Source organism: Cetorhinus maximus, chromosome 5 (assembly GCF_964194155.1).
Source record: "Cetorhinus maximus chromosome 5, sCetMax3.hap1.1, whole genome shotgun sequence".
NCBI classification, from domain to species: Eukaryota; Metazoa; Chordata; class Chondrichthyes; order Lamniformes; family Cetorhinidae; genus Cetorhinus; species Cetorhinus maximus.
The window spans coordinates 93739028-93766976 of NC_135883.1; the positions used below are offsets into that span (position 1 = coordinate 93739028).

The 27949-nt window shown below is 41.7% G+C and overlaps 1 protein-coding gene across 2 annotated transcripts in view; it reads right to left on the bottom strand.

The window, feature by feature from the left end:
- Window positions 1-27949, bottom strand: part of lama4 (laminin, alpha 4) — a 216703-nt gene that overhangs the window by 26342 nt on the left and 162412 nt on the right. For both annotated transcript variants that reach the window (XM_078542209.1, XM_078542210.1), the window contains exons 27-31: window positions 27377-27516; window positions 21970-22105; window positions 21049-21186; window positions 19917-20050; window positions 14381-14533 (exon numbers count right to left, since the gene is read on the bottom strand). In XM_078542209.1, the coding sequence (XP_078398335.1) occupies window positions 14381-14533; window positions 19917-20050; window positions 21049-21186; window positions 21970-22105; window positions 27377-27516 (701 nt within the window). The remainder of the gene's footprint in view (window positions 1-14380; window positions 14534-19916; window positions 20051-21048; window positions 21187-21969; window positions 22106-27376; window positions 27517-27949) is intronic.

The following is a 27949-nucleotide window of genomic DNA, read 5'->3' on the forward strand; positions in this document are numbered from 1 at the left end:
TATGAAGGCCATACTTTGGGCAGATTTTCGTAGTTAACTTGCCCTTAACAATAGTTACCAGACTTCAAAACTTATATTTCAGCCTGGAGACCTTTTGCAGAAACCAGCACCCATGACATTTACTTTTTTTGTCTCCTGATCCCAGCATCTCATATTTTCCAAAACTGTGAAGCCTGCGTAAAGTTTAGTGCAAGAATTTACTGCAATATATCATCTATTGGAAGATCATTCTGTTGACAATAATGAATAGGAACAGCTCAGAACAAAGAGAGATCTTGACCTCTGATTGTTCAAAAAGCATTTCTTTAGGCCTAGATCCAAGAAGTTAAAGTACAGACTGCATTCCATTTTAGATTACAAGCCTGGGGAGGGTCATGCAGAACTTACATAGCTACAGGAACAAAATGTTATAGTTTCAGGCTCTTTCAACTGATATACAACCAGCAGATGTTCCAAGGCAACACCCCAGGATAGTTTTGAGACCACAGCCAAAATCCAAAATTTCATGTGGCAGGTCTCCACAAATGCCTTCAGCTTCTTTCATTAGGCAAGAATCTCTTTGATATCATAACTGATATATATAATATTTATATGTGTATGTATATATATATATATATATATATATATGCAAAAGTTGGCAAACGTGTCGGTGCAGACTTAATGGGCCGAAGGGCCTCTTCTGCATTGTGTGATTCTGTGAAATGGCTTCTAAATGGTCCAAAGAAACAAGAAGCTCAAAAAGTCATGAGCATATGACCATGTTCGAGGTCAGTATTTTACAGTAATCAGATAAGTTAAATTGTGTTTTAACCACATGGGATGGCAAAAATTTTACCAGTATTTTTTAGAATTATAGTTTGTAATTCAATCCTTTTTTTGTATGAAAAACTGGAGCCCACAGAAATAAAAAAAAAATCAGAAGGGATGTTAAATGGGCTGTCGATTTACCGTCACCCGTTTCACACTACTGCACAAAGTCAAAATTGCCCCACTTTAAGTTTTACGGTTCTTTCCAACACAAAATTTCATCAGAGACCTATGTCTTTCTGGAAATAAGCCTAGTACTTGAGATCATGAACTTTATTTCTGCTGATATTTGAAAAAGGCAGTAGGCCAGTAACAGCACATCTGTGACCACAATTCTCGTAACTTTTTAAAAATGGTTCATCCTCCTCCTCAGCTGCACACTAATAGCTCAAAACCTCTTTGGGGAGTTATTACTAGAAGTAGCTAAAGTAATGTCCCTTTTTTTCTGGGTGAAAAAACACCAGAATAACATGATACATGAACTTTCAAATTGTATCTGAAGTAATTGATATGAGTTGTATCCAGTGGGTTTCCTTTATATTTAAGAAACGAAGTACAGACTGCAGACTGCATTTCATGTTAGGTTACTAGTCTGAGAAAAATATTTCAGGGTCATCCAGAACTTGCACAGCTACAGTTACAACATATTTTAGTTCCAGGCTACGCACTGGAAATGTAGCAAAGTGACATATTTTGGAATGACTTATTATTCAAGTTGGGAAGGAAGTTCTACATCTTGAATTTTAATATATTTACTTATGCAAAGCCTTACATGAAGGGCTGGGCTTTCCCACTGCAGGTGGGAATGGAGAGTTGGGATTCCTTCCAACGTCACACTCCTGCCTTCACCCTGGCAGTGCCAGCAGAAGGGATCTTCATGCGGGACATCCTCAAGATGGGCCTGCCTCCAGTGGTAAGATGGAGTTGGAAACAGAGGTGCAGGTGGGCTGATCTCAGTGCGGGTACAATACCAGGACTGCCTTAGCCATCATCTTTGTACGGCAAGTAAACTGTGTATGCTTCTGATTGAAACTGACCAAGGTGCTTTGGAAGTGCTGCCTGAAGTTGGAATTTGAGAATGCTTTTTCATTTTTCATGTCTTTGCTGGCCAAGAGGTTGCTGCCCCTGCTGACACAGCATGAAAGAACTCTCAGTAAACTCCCAACACATTATAGGCTCCTCTGAGTCCTCACTCTGCTGCCTTAGGCACCCAACACTGATGTACTGCTGGCCCACTTTCTCTGCTCTCCCTTGCAAGTGACTGCACTCTGTCATGCAGCCGCAGATCAAAGGACAGTGCTATAAGTGAGCACAGAAGCTCAGCACAGGGACTGTTCCCCTCCTGTCAGCTGGGCAGTGAGGATGGGATGAGGAGGCAAAGGTTGGGTCTCAATACTTGGAGCAGCAAAAGCAGATGTGTAGTCATCTGTTGGTGTTCCCTGAGGCTGTGTGAGTTCATGACCAGCAAGCTGCCATAGAGCAGATGAGCTCAACCATATCTCGGACCTTCAATTGCATGAGCTCCTGCCATCAGAGAGTGGCCAACCTTATGGAGAACCACATTAGGTATAGTGGTTAATTGTTCAATTGTTTGGTGCGTAATTGTGTGTCTGTTGTCTCTTTGCTATTCTGCGTGCAGTTAGTTCAGCCTGAGTGTGGTAACTGAGAAAGAGAAACTAAACTGAAGCAAGAAGCTGTAAGCATGGGAGAAGTGAACAGCCAATCACTTACATATGATGCCCATTGTTGGAAACTGAAAGCAAATACTCTACTGGAGAGCGGGAAGCAGCCTGCATCTACACTTGTGAACATGGGCAGATGTATCTCTATAGTAGAAAGTTCACTCTCTGCACCCAGCACCAAGCGCTGGCTAAAAAGTTCCTGGCAAGGAAATTTGCCACCATCTGACATAATTTTGTTTTAAATTCATTTACGGGATGTGAACTTCGCTGGCTAGTCCAGCATTTATTGTCCATCCTTAATTGGTGGTGAGCTGCCTTCTTGAACTGCTGCTGTCCCTGTTGTGTAGGTATATGCATAGTTCTGTTAGGGAGGGTGTTCCAGGATTTTGATCCAGCGACAGTGAAGGAACGGCGATATATTTCCAAGTCAGGATGGTGAGTGACTTGGAGGGGAACTTCCAGGTGGTGGTGTTCCCCTGCTGCCCTTGTCCTTCTAGATGGGTAACGGTCGTGGTTTTGGAAGGTATTGCCTAAGGAGCCTTGGTGAGTTTCTGTAGTGCATCTTGTAGATGGTACACACTGCTGCCACTGTTTATTGGTGGTGGAGGGAGTGAATGTTTGTGGATGGGGTGCCAATCAAGCAGCTGCTTTGTCCTGAATGGTGTCAAGCTTCTTGAGTGTTGTGGGAGTTGCATTCATCCAGGCAAGTGGGGACATAAGTTCAAGGTAAGGGGCAGGAGGTTTAGGGGGGATGTGAGGAAAAACTTTTTTGCCCAGAGGGTGGTGACGGTCTGGAATGCACTACCTGGGAGGGTGATGGAGGCGGGTTGCCTCACATCCTTTAAAAAGTACCTGGATGAGCACTTGGCGCATCATAACATTCAAGGCTATGGGCCAAGTGCTGGTAAATGGAATTAGGTAGGTAGGTCAGGTGTTTCTCACATGTCAGTGCAGACTCGATGGGCCGAAGGGCCTCTTCTGCACTGTGATTCTGTGATTCTGAGTATTCCATCATACTCCTGACTTGTGCCTTGTAGATTGTGGACAGGCTTTGGGGAGTCAGGAGGTGAATTACTCATTGCAGGATTCCTAATCTCCGACCTGCTCTTGTAGCCACAGTATTTATGTGGCTAGTCCAGTTCAGTTTCTAGTCAATGGTAACTCCCAGGATGCTGATAGCGGGGGATTCAGTGATGGCAGTGCCATTGAATGTCAAGGGGCAGTGGTTAGATTCTCTCTTGTTGAAGATATTCATTGTCTGGCATTTGTCTGGCACAAATGTTACTTGCCACTTGTCAGCCCGAGCCTGGTTATTGTCCAAGTCTTGCTACATTTAGACATGGACTGCTTCAGTATCTGAGGAGTCGTGAATGGTGCTGAACAATCATCAGCAAACATCCCCACTTCTGACCTTATGATGGAAGGAAGGTCATTGATGAAGCAGCTGAAGATTGTTGGCCCTACAACTCACGATGAAATGGTGGCATGAAATAATTCATAAAGGACAGTCTGAAAGCTAATATATTGGAATGAAAAATGTTTAAACATTCCATTCATATCCTACTTCACACATATTGATCCACCCTACACTCCCTGAATGAAGATACTGACTGAACTTATGACTGGTTGTAACTGTCACATGCCACTGATCGTTCATAAGACTTCACCACTATCCAATGTGAATGTCAGAGTAAAAGCAGAAGAAATCGCAAAGTGACAAGGTAAAGTAAAAATGTACTTCAACAAATGAACACACATAAGGAAACCGCAATTTGAAGTTGGAGATTAGGTTTGAATCAAACACCCAAATTGTGATGACAATCTCGTATCACCTTTATCAAGACCAATGCGGATCAAACAGTTACTGTCAGGAAAATATAATAATTTTCATTATGTTTTGGAATTTATTGTAAGGTAGGAGTCATGTGTGGTGTGTGGGAGTTCATTGAATTAAAGACAGCTGGTCTGGGGACTTTGAGGTATCAAGAAGAGAAGCTAGGTTTGAAATGTTAAATAGGTAAACGTGGCTGAAGTTTTAGAATGTGAGGTGTAAAAGGAAAATTTGCATTTTTAGATAAACCAGAGTAATTTGAATTTCAAAAGAGGTGGTGAAATGTTACACTTAGCCAGAAGAAGCCAGTATGTTTATTTTTCCCAAAGAATACTGATAAAATTGGTACTCTGAAAGATTTTTATTATTGGAAAAGTATAGTTGAAAAGACATATTGGGACAATGGGATTTACATTAAAAAGGGAAAAACCTATATAAAGGAGATTAGGTTACATAAAAGAAAAAGGAGTTCTAAGATCTAACAAGTGTGAGAAGCCCCCAGCCTCTAAGCCTCAAGTTGCTGCCTACAAGAACTGAAGTGAAGAAAACTCACTTTGAATTTGACTGTTCAGGGTATTGTGTTACTTTGCCTGGGTCTTTTAAAATCTATGGGCAGAATCTTCTGTTTGGCGTGCGGGGCCCGCCCCTGCACACCAGCGTATAAAATGATGCACAGTGATGTTGGGCGTGTGTCCCGATGTCACCGTGCGTCATTCTGTTCTTTAGTTTGGCGGGCGTGCACCGGAGTTGGCTGCGCGCCTGCCGAACTGTCAAAGGCCTGTTAAGGCCATTAATAAGCTAATTAAAGTAATTGTCAGGGCTGCCTGTCCAACCTTTGCATTTTTCCTGAATCTTCATCCACAGGCGGGATGAGATTTCGTGAAGGATTTATTAATGAAATAAATTTTTTTAATCAAAATTCATAAACATGTCCCAGCTCATGTGACACTGTCACATGAGGGGACGTCTGAATAATTTCATTTTCATTTTTTCAATGTTTCATAATGAGATTCATCTCCCTGAGGCAGCTCTGTGCCTCAGGGAGGTTTCTGAGCTCTTTCGTGCGCATTTGTGAAAGAGCGCAGGCCCCGACTCTCCCTCCTCCCCCCACCCGCACAGTCCAAAGGCTGCCTGGCCGATTGGCCTGCCCACCAACCGTAACATTGGACAGGTAGCGAAAAATACATGTTAATTAATTGATTAATGGCCTCAATAGGCACACTAATTGTCAGCGGGGGCACTGCCGACACTCGCGCATGCCCGCTGACTGAAATTTTGCACGAGTGCACCATGACCTCAGGAGGCTCACCTGACGTCATCACGTGCTATTTCTCGCTCGGTCATGGCGGGTGAGCGCCTACACGCTGTGTGGAAAATCCTTCCCCATGCCGCAAAGACTTTTTCTGTATTTAACAAAATGGACATGCTCAACTCTAAGTAATGAATTGATGTACAAATGTTTTTGTTAGGATAGTTTAATTTAAAATAAGATCCTCTAGTTTTACGAGGGGTATGTTGCGGTGTATCATTTGCTTTGGGTAGTGTCTGGTCCTCCTCCTTGGCAGTGGCTCCTTTGGTGTGCCCTCCTGCTATCCGGGCACTCTTCCTCATGTTACATGCTGCCGCTGCGCTGCTTCAATGGCCCGAAAGTGTGAGGGAGCTGGACCCACTTCCCGCTGCACTCTATTGGCGGTCTTATTGGCAGAGATGCTCCATTGGTGACAGTTGTGTGCACAGCCCCTGAGGTGACAAGGACCTCATCCTGCTTCTGTTGCTCCCTTGTGAAACTCCAGCAAGTTCTTGGGCAAAGTTCTGATGATTTTAAGGCACGATAATGATTAATATTCAGATTGCAAAAAATTTTGGTTGCCGTCTGACTGGCCTTCCTGTGGTGATCGTGACTCCACTTTGCTGACATGATGTAGGACGGCTTTCAAATTGTGGCTGCCTCCATGAAAATTCCAGAAGATCTAGAGTCCCCACTTGCACAATGCTACCATCGGCTTCTAAACCCGCACGTGTCAAGTTCACAGCCCGCCGCTTTCCTGTCCTAGTAAAAATTTCCAAAGGCAGAAACAGAGGTGCGTCTTCCACTTGGCGACCAGTATTTCCCCCCTGATTCTGTCTGTCATGGGACCACAACATCCAGCCCTAAGTACGCCATACTTTATTTGACAAAGTTGGGATAAAGCAAAATTGCTTAATACTTTTCTTCAGTTTTGTCTTTTTCAATTCTGGCTAGGAAAACCTGCAGGCCGGAATTTTATGGCCTCATCATGGCGGGGGCCGTAAAACGCGGCGAGAAACTCTAAACTCCATTGACTTTGGTGGGGCAGTAAAATCCCGCTGGCATAAAATTCCCCCCAAAGGTTAATCAGATGGGACAGACTGCCTGTTTACTATTAGGCAAGTTGTTTTTGAGAAGATTTATATTTTGCATTAATTCTGCCTAAAATGATTATTTTAATACAATTAACTACAGGCAGAATTTTCCCCCTGTTGGGGGGGAAGTTTAAGAGCGGCACGCGGAGGCGGGCATGCTGCCATTTTACGTGGGCGGGCCAATTAAGGCCCGCCTAGTGTGATGCCTGCAAGGAAGCGCTATGTGCTCCTTGTGCAGGCGGTGGGGGGGAATCCCTAAACCTGAGAGTGCGCTCTTTCGCACATGTGCACAAAAGAGCGCACTCATCTCCCTGAGGCTAAGTGCTGCCTCAGGGAGATCAGCTCTACTGTCAAAAATATTAAAAATAGAGAAAAAAAATTCCCTGACATGTCCCCTCATGTGACACTGTAACATGAATTGGGACATGTGCATAACTTTTAAAAAACTTTAATTAAATTTTTAAAAACCTACATGAAACCTCATCCCGCCCCTGAATGAGGTTTCATGCTTTTTCTGAAGCCCACCTGGGCTCCTGGCCTGCCCGCCAACCTTAAGGTTGGATGGGCAGGTCCATTAATTGCTTCAATGACTCTGTCAATGGCCTCAATTGGCCATTGACAGGTCGGCGGGTGCACAGCAGATTTAGCTGCACCCCTGCCTACCTGAAAATTTAAATGGGGCGCAGTGATGTTGGGAGTTTCGTGTGATGTCACCGCGCATCATTTTACGCGTCAACAAGTGGACCCCACCCCCCGCTCGCCGATGGGAAAATTCTGACCTATGTATATCACAAAGCAACATTTTGTATTTAAATTACATTATACAAGCCAAATAAAAGTAAATTTTAAGTTGCAATATCTGTATCTTTTTAAGAAAGTATCTATTTTATTTGCCAATGATGGCTAATCTCAATGAAACCACCATTGTGGCTGAATAACAAAGACAGTTGACTGTTCCACCTGATTTTGAGAGAGAGAGAGAAAGAGTTTATTTGACAAAATAAATGACAGAAAAGCACTCAGATCAGATGTATTGAAGGCTAAAAGCCAATTTCATCATGAAAAGTTGGATTACTCTCTTTCCATAACTCAGACTCATAGACGTTTACAGCACAGAAGGTGGCCATTTGGCCCATTATGTCTGCGCCGGTCAACAAAGATCTGACTACACTAATCCCATTTTCCAGTGCTTGCCCCATAACCCTGGAGGCTATGGCAATGCAAGTGAATATCTAAATACTTATTAAATGTTACGAGAGTTTCTGACTCAACCACCCTTTCAGGCAGTGTGTTCCAGACTCCCACCACCCTCTGGGTGAAAAAGTTTCTCCTCAACCACCCTCTTAGCCTTCTACCTCTTACCTTAAATCTATGCCCGCTGGTTATTGACCCCTCTACTAATGGAAAAAGTGCCTTCCTATCCACCCTATCTATGTCCCTCATAATCTTACACACCTCTATCAGGTTCCCTCAACCTTCGCTGCTCGAAGGAAAACAACATCAGCCTATACGTTTTTTTCTCTTAGCTCAGACACTCCAGCCCAGGCAGCGTCCTGGTAAATCTCCTCTGCATCCTCTCCAGTGTAATCACATCCTTCCTGTAATGTGCTGATCAGAAATGCATGTGGTGTTGTGGCCTAACCGGTGTTTTATACAGTTCCAGCATAACCTCCCTGCTCTTGTATTCTATGCCTCGGCTAATAAAGGCAAGTATCCCATATGCCTTCTTAACCACCTTATTTACCTGCCCTGCTGCTTTCAGGGATCTGTGGATATGCACATCAAAGTCCCTCTGATCTTCAGTACTTTCTAGGGTCCTACTATTCAGAGTGTAATACCTTGCCTTGTTAGCCCTCCCCAAGTGCATTACCTCACAATTTTCTGGGTTGAATTCCATTTGCCACTGCTCTGCTCACCTGACCAGTCCATTGATATCCTCCTGCAGTTTATGGCTATCCTCCTCACTATTTACTACCCTACCAATTTTTGTGTCATCCATGAACTTCTTGATCATACCCCCCTACATTTAAGTTCAAATCATTTTTGTACACCACAAACAGGAAGGGTCCCAGCATCAAGCCCTGTGGAACCCCACTGGAAACAGATTCCCAGTCACAGAAACTTCCCTCTACCATCACCCTCTGCTTCCTGCCTTTCAGCCAATTTTGGAACCAACGTGGCGCTTTGTCTTGGATCCCGTGGGCTCTTACTTTCTTGACCAGTGTGCCATTAGGGACCTTATCAAAAGCCTTGCTAAAGTCCATGCAGACCACATCAAATGCATTACCCTCATCAACACTCCTGGTTACCTCCTCAAAAAATTCAATCAAATTTGTCAAACATGACCTTCCCTCAACAAATCCATGCTGACCATCACTGATTAATCCATGTCCAGATATATTCTATCCTTCAGAATTCTTTCTAGTAACTTCCCCACCAACAAGGTTAGACTGACTGGCCTGTAATTTCCTGACTATCCCTTCCTCCCATTTTTAATAATGAGATGATGTTAGCAATCCTCCAGTCCTCTGGCATCTCACCTGCGGCCAGAGAGGATTTGAAAATTACTGCCAGGGCCCCTGATATCTCTTCCCTTGCCTCCCTCAACAGCCTGGGATACATCTCATCCGGACCTGCGGATTTATCCAATTTTGGGGCCGCTAAACCCATTAGTACCTCTTCTCTCTTTATGTTAATTCCTTCTAATGTTTCACAGTCTCCACCCTGATGTCTGTACAGTGTCGTCCTTTTCCATTGTGAAGACCGACACAAAGCATTCATTCAGGACTGTACCCACATCTTCCGGGTCCACACACAGGTTATCTCCATGGGCCCTAATTGGCCCTACTTTTTCCCTAGTTATTCTCTTGCTTTTTATATATTTTTTAAAAACCCTTTGGTTTTCCTTTATTCTACCCAGCAATGCTTTGTCATGCACTCTCTTAGCTTTCCTAATTTCCTTTTTGAGTCCCCTCTGCACTTTTTGTATTCCTTTAGTGACTGCCGTATTGAGCCCTCTGTATCTGCCATAAGCTTCTCTTTCTTCTTAATCCTAATCTTTCTGTCCCTTGACATCCATGGTTCTCCAGACTTGGTCCCCCCTTTGTCTTTATGGGAACATATTTGCCCTGTACTCTCACTATTTCCTTCTTGAATATCTCCCACTGCTCTGACACAGTTTTATTTGCAAGTAGCTGCTTCTAGTCCACTTGGGCCCAAAAAATCTCAGCTTAGTAAAATTAGCCTTTCCCCAGTTTAGAACTTTTATTCCCAGCCCAACCTTATTCTTTTCCATAACTATCCTAAATCTAACTGGATTATGTTCACTATTTTCAAAATGCTCCCCTACTGATACGCCTTCCACCTGCCGAGGCTCATTTCTGAATATTAGGTCCAGAACTGCCCCATCCCTTGTTGGGCTTTCTACGTACTGGCTAAAAAAAATCTCCTGGATGTAGCTTAAGAATTTTGCTCCTTCCCTACCTTGCACACTAAACTATCCCAGTTAATATTTGGGTAGTTAAAATACCCTACTATTACTGCCCTAGTATTCTTACACTTCTCTGAAATTTGATTACATATTTGATCCTCTATCTCTCCCTGACTTTTTAGGGGCCTATAGTACACACTCAACAGCATGTTTGCCCCTTTTGTATTTTTTACTTCTACCCATGTGGCCTCATTTGCTGATTCTTTCAGGATATCATCCCTCCTCACTGCCATAATTGATTCCTTGATCAATATTGTGTATTGCGACCCCCCCACCCCCCTCGGCTCCTTTTCTATCCCCCTCTCTACCTCATCTGAATACCCTATATCCAGGAATGTTGAGCTGCCAATCCTGCCCTTCTTTTAACCAAGTCTCAGTCATAGCTATGATATCATACTCCCACACGCCTATCTGTGCCCTCAGCTCACCTGTCTTATTCTTCAAGCTTCTTGCATTAAAATATATTCCATTTAGCCTTGCTAAACTCACTTCTTTCTTATCTAGCCTATGTTTCCTCTGCCTTCCAGACTCCCTTACTAGCATTTTAACTTCTAATTCCATCTCAGCTTCTCTCCCCTCTGAACTACTTGCCAGGATTGAATCCCATATGCACACATTTTGCACATGTAACTGATATTACCAAAGGCAGCCTATTTCTTTACTTATGAGTGATAAGAACATACTATTTATTTTCCAGGAACCAATATTGAAAAACTTTTCCGTCTCTGAGCATATTTCTTGTAAACTATTCTTCCCAATCCCCAGCACTGCTGGAGGAATTTTAGAGGAGCAATTTCTTCTCTCAGAGGGAAGTGAATCTGTGGAATTCTTTATTGCAGAGGGCTTTAGAGGTTAGGTCGTTAAGTATATTCAAGGCTGAGAGAGACAGATTTTTAATCAGTAAGGGAATCAAGGGTTATGGGGAAAAGGCAGGAAAGTGGAGTTAAAGATTATCAGATCAGCCATGATCTCATTGAATGGCGGAGCAGACTTGATGGGTTGAATGACCTACTTCTGCTTCTACGTTCTATGGTCTTGTGTCCTTTACTAACAATGTAACAAGATCACAAGTAATTGTGTAATTCTAACGAAACTATCATAAGGGGCAGGATCTTTAGGTCAGCGAGCGGGGGTGGGGCCCGCTCGCCAATGCGTACAATGATGCGGGATAATGTCGGGCGGAACTCCTGACGTCACCCCGTGTCATCCTCATTTTCAGGTTGGCGGGGGCGCAGCCGACTCAGCTGTACGCCCGCCGACCTGTCAATGGCCTATTGAGGCCATTTAAAAAGTCATTAACCTAATTAATGGAACTGCTCGTCCAACCTTAAGGTTGTCGGGCAGGCCAGGAGCCCTGGCAGGCTTCAGAAAAAGCATGAACTCTCATCCACAGGCGGGATGAGGTTTCATGAGGGTTTAAAAATTTTTAATAAAGGTTTGAGTTTAAGTGATGGACATGTCCCAACTCATGTGACAGTGTCACATGAGCGGACATGCCAGGGAAATTTTTAGAACATTTATATTAAAAGTTTTAATTCTGAGCCGATTTCCCTGAGGCAGCACTTAGCCTCAGGGAGGTGAGTGCACTCTTGTGTGCGCATGCGCGAAAGAGCGCACTGCCGGCTGAGGGAATCCTCCCCCCGGCCCGCACAGGGAGCGATTAGCACTTCCTGGTGGACGTCACGCTGGGCGGGCCTTAATTGGCCCGCCCACGTAAATTGGCGGTGCGCACCCGATCGGGGTCACCAATCGGAGGTGCGCCCGTTCCTGCACTTCCCCCCTGACGGAGGATAAATTCTTCCCAAGCTTTCCATCTAGTTACTCACACACATGGGCCTGAATTTCTGGTTTGGCGGGTGGGTATGTTCGGCGTGCCTGGGATCGGCCAGGAAACGGACCTCTGACAACGATTGGCCCCCGACTTCGATTTCACGCTGGCTGGCCAACTAATGGCCTGCCATCGTGACGTGCATGCTGAAAAGCTCGGTGTTGCCAGGGTGGAGGCAGGAGGAGGGCGGGCATGGGCATGCGCTGAGAGAAAGCTCCTTGAATGCAGAGAGCTGCCTCAGGGACCTGCAGACCCGAAAATGTTCCAATAAAGCTTTAAAAAGCAGTAATAAAATGTCCGAGCATCATCATCAGGCACCTGAAAATATAGGTGATAAAAATACTACCCACAAATTTTTATTTTTATATTATTTCATAATGGAAACTTCATCCTGCCCTTCGATGAGGTTTCATGAAAAATATAAAGGCCGCCTGGCCAGTTTGCCTGTTCACCAACCGTAAGGTTTGACGGACCACGTAAAATAGCAGACAATCACACTGTTAATGGGCTTAATTTAATTGTCCTCTTAATTGTTGGCGGGCGTGCTTCCGCCTTTTGCGTGTGCCTGCCGAATGAAATATTGCGCGAGTGCGCAATGACATCAGGGCGTTCGCCCGACATCATCTTGCGCGATTTCATGCCCGATCAGGTCGGGTGTGTGCCCGCCTGATCAATGTAAAATTCAGCCCATGAAGTCAAAATAATCATATCTCAGTATATTACATACTTCAAACTAATTTTTATATTTTAAACTGACTATAAATGGCTGGAAAAAGATGGCTGCCCAAGGATCAGCTGACTTCTCTTGTGGATTGAACACTGCCCTGTCTCAATAGGGAAAAATAGGAACTTTTCCGACTGATGTTGACTCAATGCCTTTTCCTAAAACTAAGTTTAAAGGGTAACTTCAAATTGAGTGGGTAATTCAGGTACAAAGATACTAGCCCTCTCAAACTTTCAAGGTGTGAAATCCACAACACACATGTATAATCAACCTATCCACCCACCTTATTTAGAAAATGGTCCTACACTTGTAATTGGCCATGTGATGAGACAGCCATGTTTTCTGGTTGCTTTAAAAATAACAGCAAGAAGCTGTTCTGCAGACAGAATTCCATGAGAAATCCAGCAAATCAGCAGCAAGTCATCTAAGCAGCCATCAGCAATACCTTGAAAATTGGGGAAGGACTTCCCCATCAACCTGTTCCAACCCTGAGTTCACCTGGGAACCAACCTCCTTGGAAATTTGACTACAAGAAGCCTCACAGCCTACAGAGAATGCTCTGCTTTACAAGGCCTTCACTCCAACTAAAGTATCAACTCATCTAAGCAATAACAGGCTTGACACAAAAGAAACTGAGACAGTCAAAATTGAAATTGTATTGTATTATCATCATTTGTATTTAATCTTCATGGCCATAATATTGCCTTCGGCACGCAGGGGCGGGCCCTACACGCCGACGCGCAACATGACGCGAGATGATGTTGGGCATGTGTCCCGACATCATCATGCATCATTTCAATCTTTCGCTAGGTGGACGCATACCAGAGGCAGCTGCACGCCCATCGAACTGTCAACAGCCTATTAAGGTCATTAAAAAAGTAGTTAACCTTATTAACAATGCTGTCTGTCAACCTTAAGGTTGGCAGGCAGGCGAAGAGCCCAAGCGGCCTTCACGTTTTTCAGGAAATCTCATCCACAGGCGGGATGAGGCTTCCTGAACGTTTTATAAAATAATGTAATAAATTTTGCTACACTCACAACATGTCCCAGCTCATGTGACACTGTCACATGAGGGCACATGTTTAAATAATTTTTTACAACAAATTTTTTTTCATCAACCTATTCTCCCTGAGGCAGCTCCATGCCTCAGGGAGATTGCTGCCCTCCTTCATGCGCATGCCCGGAAGACTGCAGGCCCCGACTCTCCCTCCACCACTCACCCGTACAGGTAGCGCTGAATGCTACCAGCTGCGTGTTATGCTGGGCAGGTCTTAATTGGCCCACCCACGTAAAATGGCGGTGCGCAGCCGATCGTGGGCTACGATTGGCTCCGTGCCCATCCCTGCCCGCTCCCGCCCAGCCTGCCCGAAATAGGTAAGATGCAGCCCCATGTGTGCGATAGTGTGTATGAGAGTGAAGTCAGTGAGATTTTGCACTTTAAACCTCCAGGCAAGTGTGTGATAATAAATAACCTTCTTTATTGTAAACTTACAAAAGCTTGCTGCTGGAAATTATGTAAATTAGGGCATCATTCCAAGGGTAAGAAAACACACACCCTTACATATAAACCTATTGCTTATGGGCAATAAAAAGAAACACATAAAATCTGTCCATGACAAAATAAAGAAGCTCTGACCTGCTGAGATAAACATTGCTGATGCAGCCTGTGAAATTAACGTACTGGTCGTGGAGTGAGCCTCCAAAGTAGAATTTTCCTTTGGGTTGTACTGTTTCCTCTGCGGGACAATCATCTTTTGTTTTATCTTTGTCATCCACCATTAACATACAACTGAAGAAAAATGAGGGGAAATTTACATGTCACAAAGTTACTTTATATATCAATGAGCATACAGCATTGGACTAGAATTCAATATCATTTTGTTGATGTACTGCATTGTGAAAATGAATTGCAACTAATATCATCTTCAAAGCAATGCAAGTTAATAAAACAATGGTAGATTAGGGCAAGCACACAAAAAGCTACTTAATCACAGTTTAACGGGGTTTTTTTCTCGACCTATTTGGTCAATTATACATTGAAATGTTGTCACTTGTGCTTTACGTTGAGTAACTAATCCAAGAGGGACACCTGATGGTCAGTGATCATCTGATCATCATAATGCAAGAGCTAAAGCCATATGAGGTCAGATCCTCCAGAACACATTTCCCAAGCTAAAAGATAAGAAGTGTGGTTTTGAATCCCAGTTATTCTATAGTTTGCACATATTTGGTGATATAACCTTAAGGGATTATGTTTCTACAATCAAAGCCAAATAAGTTTACACATGTTTATCGTCATCACTAACTCATTTAAATCTTAAGACTATTTCCAAAATTCAGTGTAGATATAAATAATTAGAAAAATGAAGCCAAACACTTTAAAAAATGCGCTACATTTATTTTCTGGTCATCTTCTCAGTGAGTCCTTGGAATACTCACCATCCCACCTGTCAAGGAAGACGTACTGTGAGGATTTATCATGCCTCAGGGAGATCAGCTTCGATTGAAATCTTTAAATAAAGATGATAAAAAAATTTCCCTGCCACGCCCCCTCATGTGACACTGTCACATGAGTTGGGACATGTCCATAACTTTTATTGAAACATTTCATAAAAAATTAAATACCCTCATGAAACCTCATCCCGCCCGTCGGCGAGCGGGCCCCGCCTCTGTTCGCCAACCGGAAGATGCTGCACATGAACAAGGAGCAGGAGTAGGCCATTCGCCCCCCCCGAACCTATTCTGCCATTTGATAAGATCATGGCTGATCTAATTGTAAACTCAGATCTGCATTCTGCTTACCCCTGATAACCTATCATCCCCTTGCTTACTAAGAATCTAGCCTCCTCTGCCTTAAAAATATTCAAAGACTCTGCTTCCACCACCATTTTGGGAAGAGGGTTCCAAAGACTCATGACCCTCTGAGTGAAAAAATTTCACCTCATCTCTGTTTTAAATGGGCGACCCCTATTTTTAAACAGTGGCTCCTAATTCCAGATTCTCCCACAAGAGGAGACATCCTCTCTGCATCCACCCTGTCAAGACCCCTCAGGATCTTATATGTTTCAATCAAATTGCCTCCTATTCTTCTAAACTCCAGCAGGAAAAAGGCTAGCCTGTCCAACTCTTCCTCATAAGATAACCCACCCATTTCAGGTATTAGCCTGGTAAACATTCTCTGAACTGCTTTCAATGCATTTACATCCTTCCTTAAATAAGGAGACCGATAGATGAGCAAAAACTGGGCAAGTTGGCAGAGGTGGCAGTTCATACAGCAAAATCTCCTGAAATTGTCAAACCAGAGTCAGCAATCCTTTACCATGATCACAGAATTGTTTCAGTGCAGAAGGAGGCCATTCAGCCTATCATGTCTGTACCAGCTCTGTGAATGAGCATTTCACTTAGTACCATTTTCCTTCCTTCTCCCCTTAACATTGCACATCCTTCCTTTTCAAATAACAGTCTAATTTCCTTTTCAATGCCACAATTGAACCCACCTCCACCTCACTCTCAGGCAGTATATTCCAGGCATTAACCACTCACTCGTGTGCAAACCTTCTTTCTCATATCGCTTTTGCTTCTTTTGCCAATTACTTTAAATCTGTGCCCTCTTATTCTTAATTCTTTCATGAGTGGGAACAGTTTATTCCTCTGTACTCTGTCCAGACCCTTCATGATTTTGAATACTTCTGTCAGATCTCCTCTCAGCCTTCTCTTCTCTAAGGAAAACAGTCCTAACTTCTCCGATCTATTCTCCAATCATGATCAAAAGCTATGGATTTCCAGCCCTTGACTCTTTCCTTCTGTTATGCTGCATGCTTGTGCTGTTCTGAATGTGGCATTCTTGCTTAATTTATATAAATGCATCGAGTTAATTAATCTGAAATCTGAGACTATCTCAAGTGTGTTGTGTTGACAATGCCATCTTCTGGATTGGGTTGGAGAGAAGAAAGTGTAGTCAACATTAGCAACTATGGATTATGTGTGTCTCAAAATGAGAGCAGTTTCTTTAGAGGCAGCAAATCAAAGGGCTGGAGCTTTTAATTCATGGGAGATACAGGGCTACTTACAAAAAGTACAACAAAACCATTGTAAGATGTAACAGCTCATTAATGTAGCTTAATATTACCATCATAGTGGTTGCATTGAGTTGTGTGGAATATCTGTTCCTTTGCAGGAAGAAAAACGTTAGTTTCATTGAGTCATGGCTTACTCTGTTATACAGACAAAGAACAAATATTGGTCCAGATGTTGCATTGAGAATAACAATGAGACTAACAGAGCTTACCTTCATTATGGAGTAAACTGGCCAACAACTTCAGAATTTAATGATTATTGATTTAAAAATAAAACCTTTATTTTACTCTTTCTTTGTCTTTTTTATCTCTCTCTTCCCTAATCCCAACTTTCTTCCCCTTTTGTTATTTCATTTTTTACACAAGATTGAAATCTGATTTATACTTCCTGGTTTAGAATCTGCCTCTGTGAGGATTCTTCCATCTGAAGAATCAGATTGACTCACAGATTCTCTGTAGAGGGAAGTGCAATGCAACAGAGGCCTAACGACAGTAATTTGCTACTCAAAAGTCTATGGACAGTTGTCTGCACAGTGAATGGTGTCATGTCAGCGGATCATAGCCCAAATTACTTACAGGCATATTGAACTTTTTGAGCAAGATGTGTTTTTTTTTTAAAAAGGACATACAAATAAAAGCTGGCTAAGATTTTAAAGTAACTACTTTCTGGAAAATTCCTATGTGGATTATACTTGACCGACTAGTCCAGACAGGCCCTGGAATGTTGCATCCAAAAAGGTGTCAAGGCCCAGTTCAGACAGAAATACTTGAAAGGGAGAGAGGCAATGAAAAAGACTGAACTCTAATTTCCTGTGCCTGTGGAGACAATGGAGACTGGTTACCACATCCTAGCAGAAACCATCTCTTGTTGAATAATGTCTCAGAATGTGGACATGACCTGAGTTGAAAAAAAACCAGATTCCAGGCAAAAGACATGTTTGTTTTTTCCCTTCTAGGAATACACAAGCATGGGGGTTAAAAAACCAGCTGCAAACCTGATCTGTGTGTTCTAGTTCTGGTGTGCTAGCGTGTGCTGTGAGAACAGCAACTAGGCATCCCTGCAACTTGCAGGTTAAAGCCTCTCTCTCTGGCTGGAGGCAAGTCAGCAAAGACACAGACAAAAAGGAAACAGGACAACTCCTTCAGCTAACTTGCAGAACCAAATGTCTCCAAACCAACTGCTCAACTGCCAAAATCAGCTCGACCGGAATCACCCAACTTAACGACCGCAACATTTCACCATCTACTCCTCACGGGCAAGCCAAAGACTGATTTGTATACCATTTTTTAACTTTTATTTTTTGACTCAACTTCTCATGTCTGATCTGTGTATATGTGTGTTGTGTTTTTATTATTTTTCATGGGCTTTAGTAACAAATAAACTTATTCTTTCTTTGACTCAAGAAAGCCTGGTTAAATTAGCTCCTTCTAAAACATAAATACATTTGGACTGGGAAAAGGTGTCCACAAGGGAAGGGATCTTTTTTTAAATTAACCTTGTTGCGACCAACCGAGAGGGTTGAATAAAGAAAGGGAGCCAATTCATCCCTCCTCATCCGGGAGCATAACAATTTGGGGTACCTCGCCCGGGGATTGGTCGTAACAATATTGAGCGCCATATCTTTGCCACTGATTGCAAGATCCAGGCCACTATTTTAGTGTTTAATAACAAATACTGGTGTCTTGAAGTGCTATGAAAATGGCATTGGTCTCTACGCGTTTGCAGAACAATGTAATTTATTAACCTGTTTGGTGACTTACTTTACTCATCAATGTGAATGTCAATGCTGGGGAACAGGACATTTTTCAATTTCTGTTATCTGCCCAGCCATCATATTCATCCTCGTTCTAAGAAAACATATATGTTGTTGGTCTCCAGGATTAATTCCTGCTATAAAGCAGAGGTCTGCCAGTGCAAAAATCGAGATCCTGGTAGTATTGTAGTGGGAATGCTGATAAATGGAGATTCAAAATCAAGACCCAATAAAGGCCTTGTCAGAGTCTACGGCCTTCAACAGATAAGTGCTTGAAGGTAGAATGAAGGTAGAGAAGGTGGTTATATGGCCCACTCCCTCCATGGGTCACCTCAGGACAGTTTCTACCAATTTCCAGAGCAAACCACCACTTTTATCTGTGGACCTGGAAGTTGGCAGCAACACAGATGCTAATAAGATCACTTTTTCATGATCTAGTTCCTGCCTTTGACACCATTTGCATCTGATAGGCTGGGGGAAGAAACGGGAAATGCCATCCTATTGGGAGGTGTGGGGGATAAGAAATCCCAGTTAGGGTGAAGAACTGATGATAGGTCAATCCATTTTCCCATGCTCCTATTTAATTTCGGACAATGTCACAGAGGAAATTCCCTCCATTACCTCATTATAAAGTATGTTTATCAGTTGCATCACTGGGGATATCCTTGCTTACACTTTATATTAATTTGAGCATTTTAAGAATAAAACAACCAGAATAAAGTATTCAAAATAAAAACAGGAGATGTTGGAAAAACTCAGCTGGTCTGTCAGCATCTGTGGAGAGAGAAACAGAATTAATGTTTTGAGTCTAATATGACTCTTTTTCAGAATAAAGTATTCACTCCTGAGGCTTGAGACTGCTATGTGCACATGATTTTTAATAGCCGACAGCCTTAATGTCCTATGGATGAGGTGAGCTGTTAGGAGAATACAAGTTAAGGTTAAAACCCTACAGAGTTCTGAAAATAGGAATGATCAAAATGAAAGATTTTAACTACCTGATTCTTTTCCTTCCTTTTATGAAATCATAGATGTAACTGTTGTAGTCAGATATAACATAGCTGATTGTGCAGGGCAGCGCTTCACAACTTTGTCCAGAGCAGCAAAACTCACATACTAGACCTAACTCAGCTTGTTTCACATTTTGAGATGGCTCGAGTTTCTTTGTTAATGACATTGGCCGGAATTTTCCAGCCCCACCTGCACCGGGGCCGGCGAGCTCTCCGTTCACATCGGTGGGACTGGAAGATCCCCCCGGCGTGAGGGACTGGAAAATTCTGGCCATTGAGTTGGAACTAATCCATAGTCAGTATCAAAATACATGAGAGCAGAAGATGATTACCCTGATGGGGTGACAGTTGCTCTAATGAAATGATTCCTTCCATCATTATATTGCTTCTTTGTTGATTGTATTGTTGTTTCTTTCATTTTGAAAATGACTGTACCATTGTCCAGTGAGAGGGCGAAGATATCAGGCTGAAAAGAGATTTACAAGCATAACCATTGGGAAGCATTGGTGGTACTCCACTGCCTGTGACACTGACCTCATAAAAGTGTATAACTCACAGTAAAGCATCAGTGACTATTTACGTTACATGGTTATGAAAAATACTTAAAAGATTTCAGTTGGGGAGTTGATGGTGTGATGTAAACCACGCTCTCCTTTCACTTTTTGGGACCGGGGTTAAAACCTTCCCCTTAATTCTTATTGTAATCATCTTAAAGTTGTGCCATCATACTACTGCCTTGCATATTATCAACTTATTAGTATCAAGCAAAGCCCAATTAATGCTAAGAAAACATTCAAATATTAATTTTGTCAGTTAATTGAACACATTTTACAATAAATAGAAGTCAGTGATGCTAAGTTACTGCAATATTCTTGAACTGCCTTTGCAACATCAGATGTTAATTCTGTCAGTTAGTAATATCTATTTCATTATTTTACGTGTATTCACAGTTTAACATTCACTTGTTACTAATTATATTATCCTAGCCATGATAATAAATGCTAGTTCACAATGTTGTGGTGTACATTCCTCTTTAATGGCTTTGGCAAAGAGAGGTTACAACATTCATACTTATATGTATCCCAATATAGGGTTGGCAGCGTAAGTGTTAATGTAATCAAATCGATTGATGGAAGATAGTTCAAACAAGACACATTCAAGCATCTGGTACCCTAAAGGAGGAAAAAAATTTCCACTAATTCCTTGATGAAGAGTTGAGGTGAAAGATTTAAAGATTCACCTCATACCCTGTGATTAATATCCCTTCCAATGTTTAACTGGGAATGCACAAGGACAATCCTTATTGTGGTATCAACAAAACTGTAGGAATGGACCCCGATTGAAGGTTTTCCATTCAGTTAATAAAATTTGTACTTCTACAAAAAAACACAAAGACATTTTCTCTAAAATATGGGAAGTACTTCTACTTTGACTTCCCCTTTAAAATTTCTCTCTGATACTCACGCCTTCATTGTAATAGAAAAGCAGTCCACTGGATTGTAATGTCCTAAAATTGAAGCCTCCTTCAAAGTTTGAAAATGGTGTAATCTTTTCGCTGGAAGAGATGAAACCCTCCCCATTGAAATAAGCCATGCGTGACATCTGTGGGCAGGAAGTAGAATATTGAAATATATACTTAGAAGAACCAACTGTGTCCAAAAGCAAACTTTTGACAAAAGTAACACTTTCAGCTATACAACTAATCATTGGCTGAATGTTTTTTCTTTAGTCAGATATGGCCTGGGATCATTGTACCCCTAATCCGTGACCCACAACAGAACTGCTGCAAAATGTATCTCAAGGCTTCCACTTATGGTCTAATTGGACTGCTTGTTGTCAGAACTGGGATTCTGCACTGTTGCTTTCCGATTTCTCTTCATGTGTAGAAGAGAAGGATTAGGAATTGGGGAAATTCTGGCACCCAGTATAAATGGAAAGGCTTTTTCGATCAATTTACAAGGATTAATCAATTACGGTACCACAAACCAAACAAACCATAAAGAATATGCCATTAAATAGCAGGATACAAGTTTCTTACCAGCCCGCATAAGGAAGTGCGCCCTCTGCAGTTGTGGCAATTCCACACGCAGCCTTGTTTAAACTAAACTTGTTTCCTTTCTCTCAAAATGCCCAAGGTGGCTTATTTGAAGTCAAATGCTTACCACGTGGAAATTGTACAGGGTTGCAACAAATGGTAGAGCTCAGATGAGTTTCCATTATTAGTTGACACTTTTTGTGCAAGGAAAATTACAAGAAAGGCAACTTATTTTTTAAATGTGTTAATTTTCTATCTGGTGGGGCCTTGATGTAAGCTATGATATGTCAGTTACATTCAGAAACCCAATACTGCTCCAAGCCCCATCAGTCATACAGGGATTCACTTACAAGTGATTCCTCCGGACAACCACTGCTGACTCCTAATGTCTCCTCTTCCTCTAGTATATTGAAGTCTCTCCTTTGGAACTGGAAACTCCTGAGGCACCCCCGAAATCCAGCATCCACAGCTATGTATGACTTTAGACTATGCAGAAAAACAGAAACTGAAGTTGAGATTATAAATTCATTATTTTTAATGTTTGACTATGATAACAAATGTTTTGGGATCTCTGGTTAACAGCAAATGCGAGGCATAAAAGAAACAACACTAATTTGTTATCAGTGAAATTTCTGTAGCAAAATCCTGCAGTATATAATGAATTCTGTCACAGTAATTAATGGGTATCTGTCATGTGTTGGGATTCAAACAAAGGATTTGAAAATGAGTTACCTTTAAGCCATGTGTTTTAAATTAAAATGGGTTACCACAGGGTTAGAATTCTCCTTACAGCCATATGCTGCAGCCTCTGAGACAAAAAGGAGATTAGGCACTAATGAACCAGGCATTGATAATGTGCTTGCATAATGACAGAGGATGGGATGTAGGAGCAGGAGTAGGACATACACTCTCTGCACAGTTAATTTGCTATATCGCCCCAGGCTCCCTGCAAACATCCAATAGCAATAAACATTATCATTGTTATGGCCTATTCACTTGCACCTAACATGGAATGTTTGTCAAAAGCCGATGCTTGTGGGAGGGCATTGATTTTTACTGACAGATCTACTGGTGAATCTTGAATCGTGTATCAGTCAGAAGGACAGTCTTCCAACTTCCTATAGGTGGTAACATAAAAAAGAGAAAAGTCCATTATCAAGGTCAGTTAAACAGTTAAGTCAGAGAACATCCTAGCAAGTGAAAACTTAATCTTATGCTCAGAGCCAGTTAGAATCAGAAGGCTGACAAGAAAAAGTTGTTAGCCACTCACATGCAATTATGTATTAAGATTTATTATTTTCTTATTGAAAAGGATGGATTTAAAGCTTATTGAAATTAACGAGTTTTGACCTTAGCTATCACTCTTTACATTCACTAGTTGTCTGTAAATTAATTCATCTTTAACAATTTACATATTGTCCTGTTTTACTAAAGAATTTCAAGTCAACCTATGGAAAGAGTAGAGAAGCAAATAGGAGCACACATGCAGGAGACACAATATCCAGCCTATATCAAAAGGGATATTACTGTTATGAACCTGGATTATGCTTCAGATGGTTAGACTTTGGGCAACTAAATAGTGGGGTGAAGGGTTCAAATGAGGAGAGATTTGGAAGGTTAAAGTGAAAGGACAAGGCAATAGTACAGGGTATCAATGCAGACAATGGTAAACAGAGTGTGACAGGAAGGGACAGGGTATACAAACATAGGAGTGCACCAGCAAATAAGGTCAGAGTAGGGAAAAAAAGGTAAAAAGACAATTAAAGGCTCTTTATCTGAACGCATGCAGCATTCATAACAAGATGAATGAATTGATAGCATAAATAGAATTAAATAACTATGAAGTGATAGCCATTGCAGAGACATGGGGCTGAAGTTTTTGTTGATGGGCAGGCGTGCGCCTGACCCGCTTGAGCATGAAATGGCGCATGTTGACGTCAGCCAAGCTTGCTGACATCTACGCACAGTCGCGCGATAGTTCAGTTGGCGGGCGCGCACTGGAGTCGGCAGCGTGCCTGCCAATAAGTAAAAGGCCTGTTAAGGCCATTAAATAATTAATTTAATTAAATCTTTTGCCGCCCATCCAACCTAACGGTTGGCGGCCAGACAAAAAGGCCAAGCGGCCTTTGCATTTTTTTCCTGGAAACCTCATCCACAGCTGGGATGAGGTTTCCAAAAGCAAATAATAATAATAAAATAAAAGTTTTAAAATTTTATTAATAACAGAGTCACATGAGCAGGGACAAGTTCTATTACATTTTTATTTTCTTCATTTTCTTTTTTAAAAACGCTTCATCTCCCTGAGGCAGCTCTGTACCTCAGGGAGATTATGCAGTGCTCACTCATGCGCATGAGCGAAGTTCGTGCTCGGTCCTCTCACCCTCCTCCCCCTGCCCACACAGGCAGTGCTCAGCGCTGCCATTCGAGTTACATGCTGGGTGGGCCTTAATCTGCCCGCCAGCATGAGATCACAGTCCGGTCCTGATCGCGGGCGACGATCAGCTTCCTAGCCACCCCCCACCCGACCCCGCTGAGCCTGCCCGCCAAGGTCCAAATTCTGCCCGTGGTTGCAAATCGATCATGGGTGGGACCTAAATATTCAATGGTATTTGACATTTTGGAAGGACAGGAAGAACGGAAAAGGAAATGGGGTGGCTCTATTAATAAAGGATGAGATCAGTACAGTAGTGTTGGTTCAGAGGATAAAAATGTAGAATCAGTTTTGGTGGAGATAAGAAATAGCAAAGGAAAGAGGTCACTGGTAGGAGTGATTTATAGGTCCCTCCCTATTTTCATAATCTTCACCAGCTCCGAAATCCTCCAACATAACTGCACCCCACTAATTTTGGTCTCTTGAGCCCCCCCAAAATTTGAATTGCTCCACCTTTTTTGGCTGCACCTGCAGTTGTCTATGTCCAAGCTCTGAAATACCCTTGCTACACCTCTCTGCTTCTCTCTCCCACTTTCCTTTTTTAAGACACTCCATAAAACATACCTCTTTAACCAAGCTTTTGGTCACCTGACCTAAAATCTTGTTATATGGCTAGGCATCATATTTTGTTTTATAACGCTCCTGTGAAGCACCTTGGGACACTTTATTACATTAAAGATGCTATTTAAAATAAGTAGTTTTTGTTATTTCTCAACTCAATCCAAAGAGACTCCATCTGAACACTACCATTGATAAACAGATTCACTCTTACAGCTGCAAGTGTTTTATAACTAGGGATATTTTGCTCCCAGTCCTGCATTAATAAGGTCAAGCTTCTATCAAAGTTACATCTTATCCCGATTCCTTCATTCTGTTTATTCTCTTTAATGCTCCCGAAACTGGACCTATTCATACTCCTCAGTGTCATTTTGCCTTGAATTTTTATCTTATTCTTCCCTGCTCCTGTTTTTTAGCTTTTCTGTTAAGGTATGTCTCGCCATACCGATTTTCTTGAACTTGTTATTTGAAAATTGTTTTTCCTGATCACTATAATTATTTATAACACTTCCTAATATACTCCTAATGTCAATAATCTCATTACGCACCACTAAAATTATTATTTAAAATTCATAGAACTATCAAGTTTGTCTGCCAGGAAATTATCAACAGTTTGGTTCAGATAGAGTTTATTCCTCTGGTATAGCACCTGCACATACTCCGAAGTCCTAACAAAGGTACTTGGAAAAGCCTATCCAGGCACCATCCAAAATGTGCCACTGACCTGAAAAGCTTTCTTCTATGCCACTCTTCCAATCACATGCTCAGCTGCCAAACTATCTTCTGTCTGTCTAGCTTAATTTTTGGCACAGGTCATATTCCAGAGAATACTAGATCTGAGTTTTTGTTATATTCCAATACCTTCACATTATCTATTTGTCTTTTCCTGTGCTTACTGGTTCTTTAAGTAGTACGAGTCAAGTTGTATCAGACATTACAAAAGTGGTCCATATAATATCTACCATCTCTATTTCCTTCAGAAACAGTATCTGGAGACTGATCTTCCATCAAATTCTTCACATTTCAGAATAGAGAAGCAGTTGGCTACTTTCAGACCCCTGATTGTGGGCCTCCTGACTTTTGTCTCCCTTTCTTCTTCCTTTTGACTTGTTCTAGTCTTCTGGCTTCTCATCTTCCTGCAGGGTCACTCATGCTATGGAATATTTAATCTAAAACTTTCTCCTCAGCCTATGTACTGCATGATGGGGGGTGTCTATTTTTTTCAAGTATGGTTAGACCTGCCCGATGATTTGAGCATTGATAATATTTGTAATGCCTATACAGGCAGGTTTGATCAGGGACTTAACCGTGTAATTATGAATAAGAAGAGCAAACAAATAGTCATTTGGTAGTACAGAACTTGACTATTGCTGGAAAAAAAGATTTTTTTGTCGAAGCTTTTTGTCTTGCACTCATCAGGATAATTTGCAAGAAAATACCAATGTCAGGGAAACAATATATTTATACTATGTGAGAAGAGAATGCTGATTGGTTGGCAAGTGGACTCTGATTGGTAGAGGCTTTTCCATGATGAATGCACCTGTTAATGGTGACTGACAGTTAACTGCCAAATATTGTTTGAAATTTGAACCAGGCAGCTTGACTCTGATTGGTCAAGACATTGCCCTGGGGAATGAACCAGTGAATGGTTGTCACTTACTTTGTGTAGCTGAAACAGGTACAATGTGTGTACATGTTTTTTCTGTCTGCAAAGAACAGAGCTCTGTGCATTAATATATATAGCTTCCAAAAGATGCAAAAGCGCCACAGTGCAAGCCCAACTGACAATCTTAAATTAATAAAAGTAAAATACTGCAGATGCCGGAAATCTGAATTGATTGTCAATGTAATTCTTAGCACACTGAAGATTATTTATCAAATGTTGTCCAATCGTGTAATTGCATCTAATGTTCGACACTGTGTTTTGAGTTTTGCAAGCATGGGCTAGTAGAGTACAGGCTGTACCTTGCTCGTTGTGAACAGCCGAAGGGACATGCTGTTTGATGCAATCCACCAGTCTTTGGGACGTACGGCATACATATCTAGCATCACATTGGCACTGAAATTCATATACCACATTACTCATTTGTGTGATAGGAAGAAAGTCTTTTTGGCTTGATGGCAGCATCCTATTAGTGACAAATACCACTCGTGTTGCTACTGCATAGTAAGCAGCATGAAACAGCTAGCTTCACCTGTTGCTCAAATTTTTGAGATACCTTGCCCTTCCAGGATAATCTAAGTTAGACTGGACAACATTCAGTGCCAAAAGTGATGGCCTTGAACTCGTTCGTGAGTTTGCGTGAAATGATCTGATCAGGGTAGCCATTATCCTGCAGGATGTCTTTGATGCACCCTATTTCAGCATCAAGCTAGCATGATGAGAAAATGGTTTGGGCCTTACTTACGAGTTTGTTGATAAGGCCAATCTTAAAGCGCATGGAACTGCAAAAGTCCCAACGCGTATAATGACCATGCGGTAGACCATGGTGGTGAACACCCTGGCAGATTTCTCAACTAATACGTCAAGGAAAGGGAGTTCATTTGACTGCTCTATTTCAAATGTGAATTTTTCAATAAAAGAGTAAACATTAACATAACTGAAATATTTTGCTTAGTTGTGTGGTTATTTAAATATTTTTTAGATAATTCAGTTAGAATACTTTACAAAGGTTCAGGGTAAGGCAAAATCATTATTTTTAAGGTAATTGTATGAAAATTCTGCAAAGCAGATTAAAAAATAATATTTAAACTATACATTAACTAACCTTGATAAGACATGAGCAGGAGCTCCACCAACATAGACATCAGTGAAATACATGTCCTTCTTTTCATTTTCAACATTTTTTACATTGATTCTGTCAATCAGCAGGATCATCTTCTTATAATTATGGTAAATGAATGCTACCTGAAGGAAAATACAAACCTGGTTTAATAGACCTCCTCAGAAACAGAAGGTTTAAAATGCATACACTGCAATGGCTGCTTTCAGAATAGCCAACATATGTAAAAATAAAATAAAACTTGAAATGAAGTACAAAATACTGAAGGGTAAAAGTTTGTTCGCATAGCATCTCATTGATATCATTGAAGAACACTGCATGGACTTTGCAGGTGGTGGCACACATGCTGCCTACCCCTGGGGAATCAACCAAGTCTGTGTATTGCTGTTTGAAGCAGAACTACATGAACAAATTCTCCCCTTAACTGTCTTGTTCAGTTTTGGAAAGGAACTCATGTTTCCTCCTGAATGAGTGGCTTGCAAACTCCTCGATGACACTTAATAATTGAATTCACTTTTTCATCCATACTTGCAATCACCAACAACAGTAACTTATATT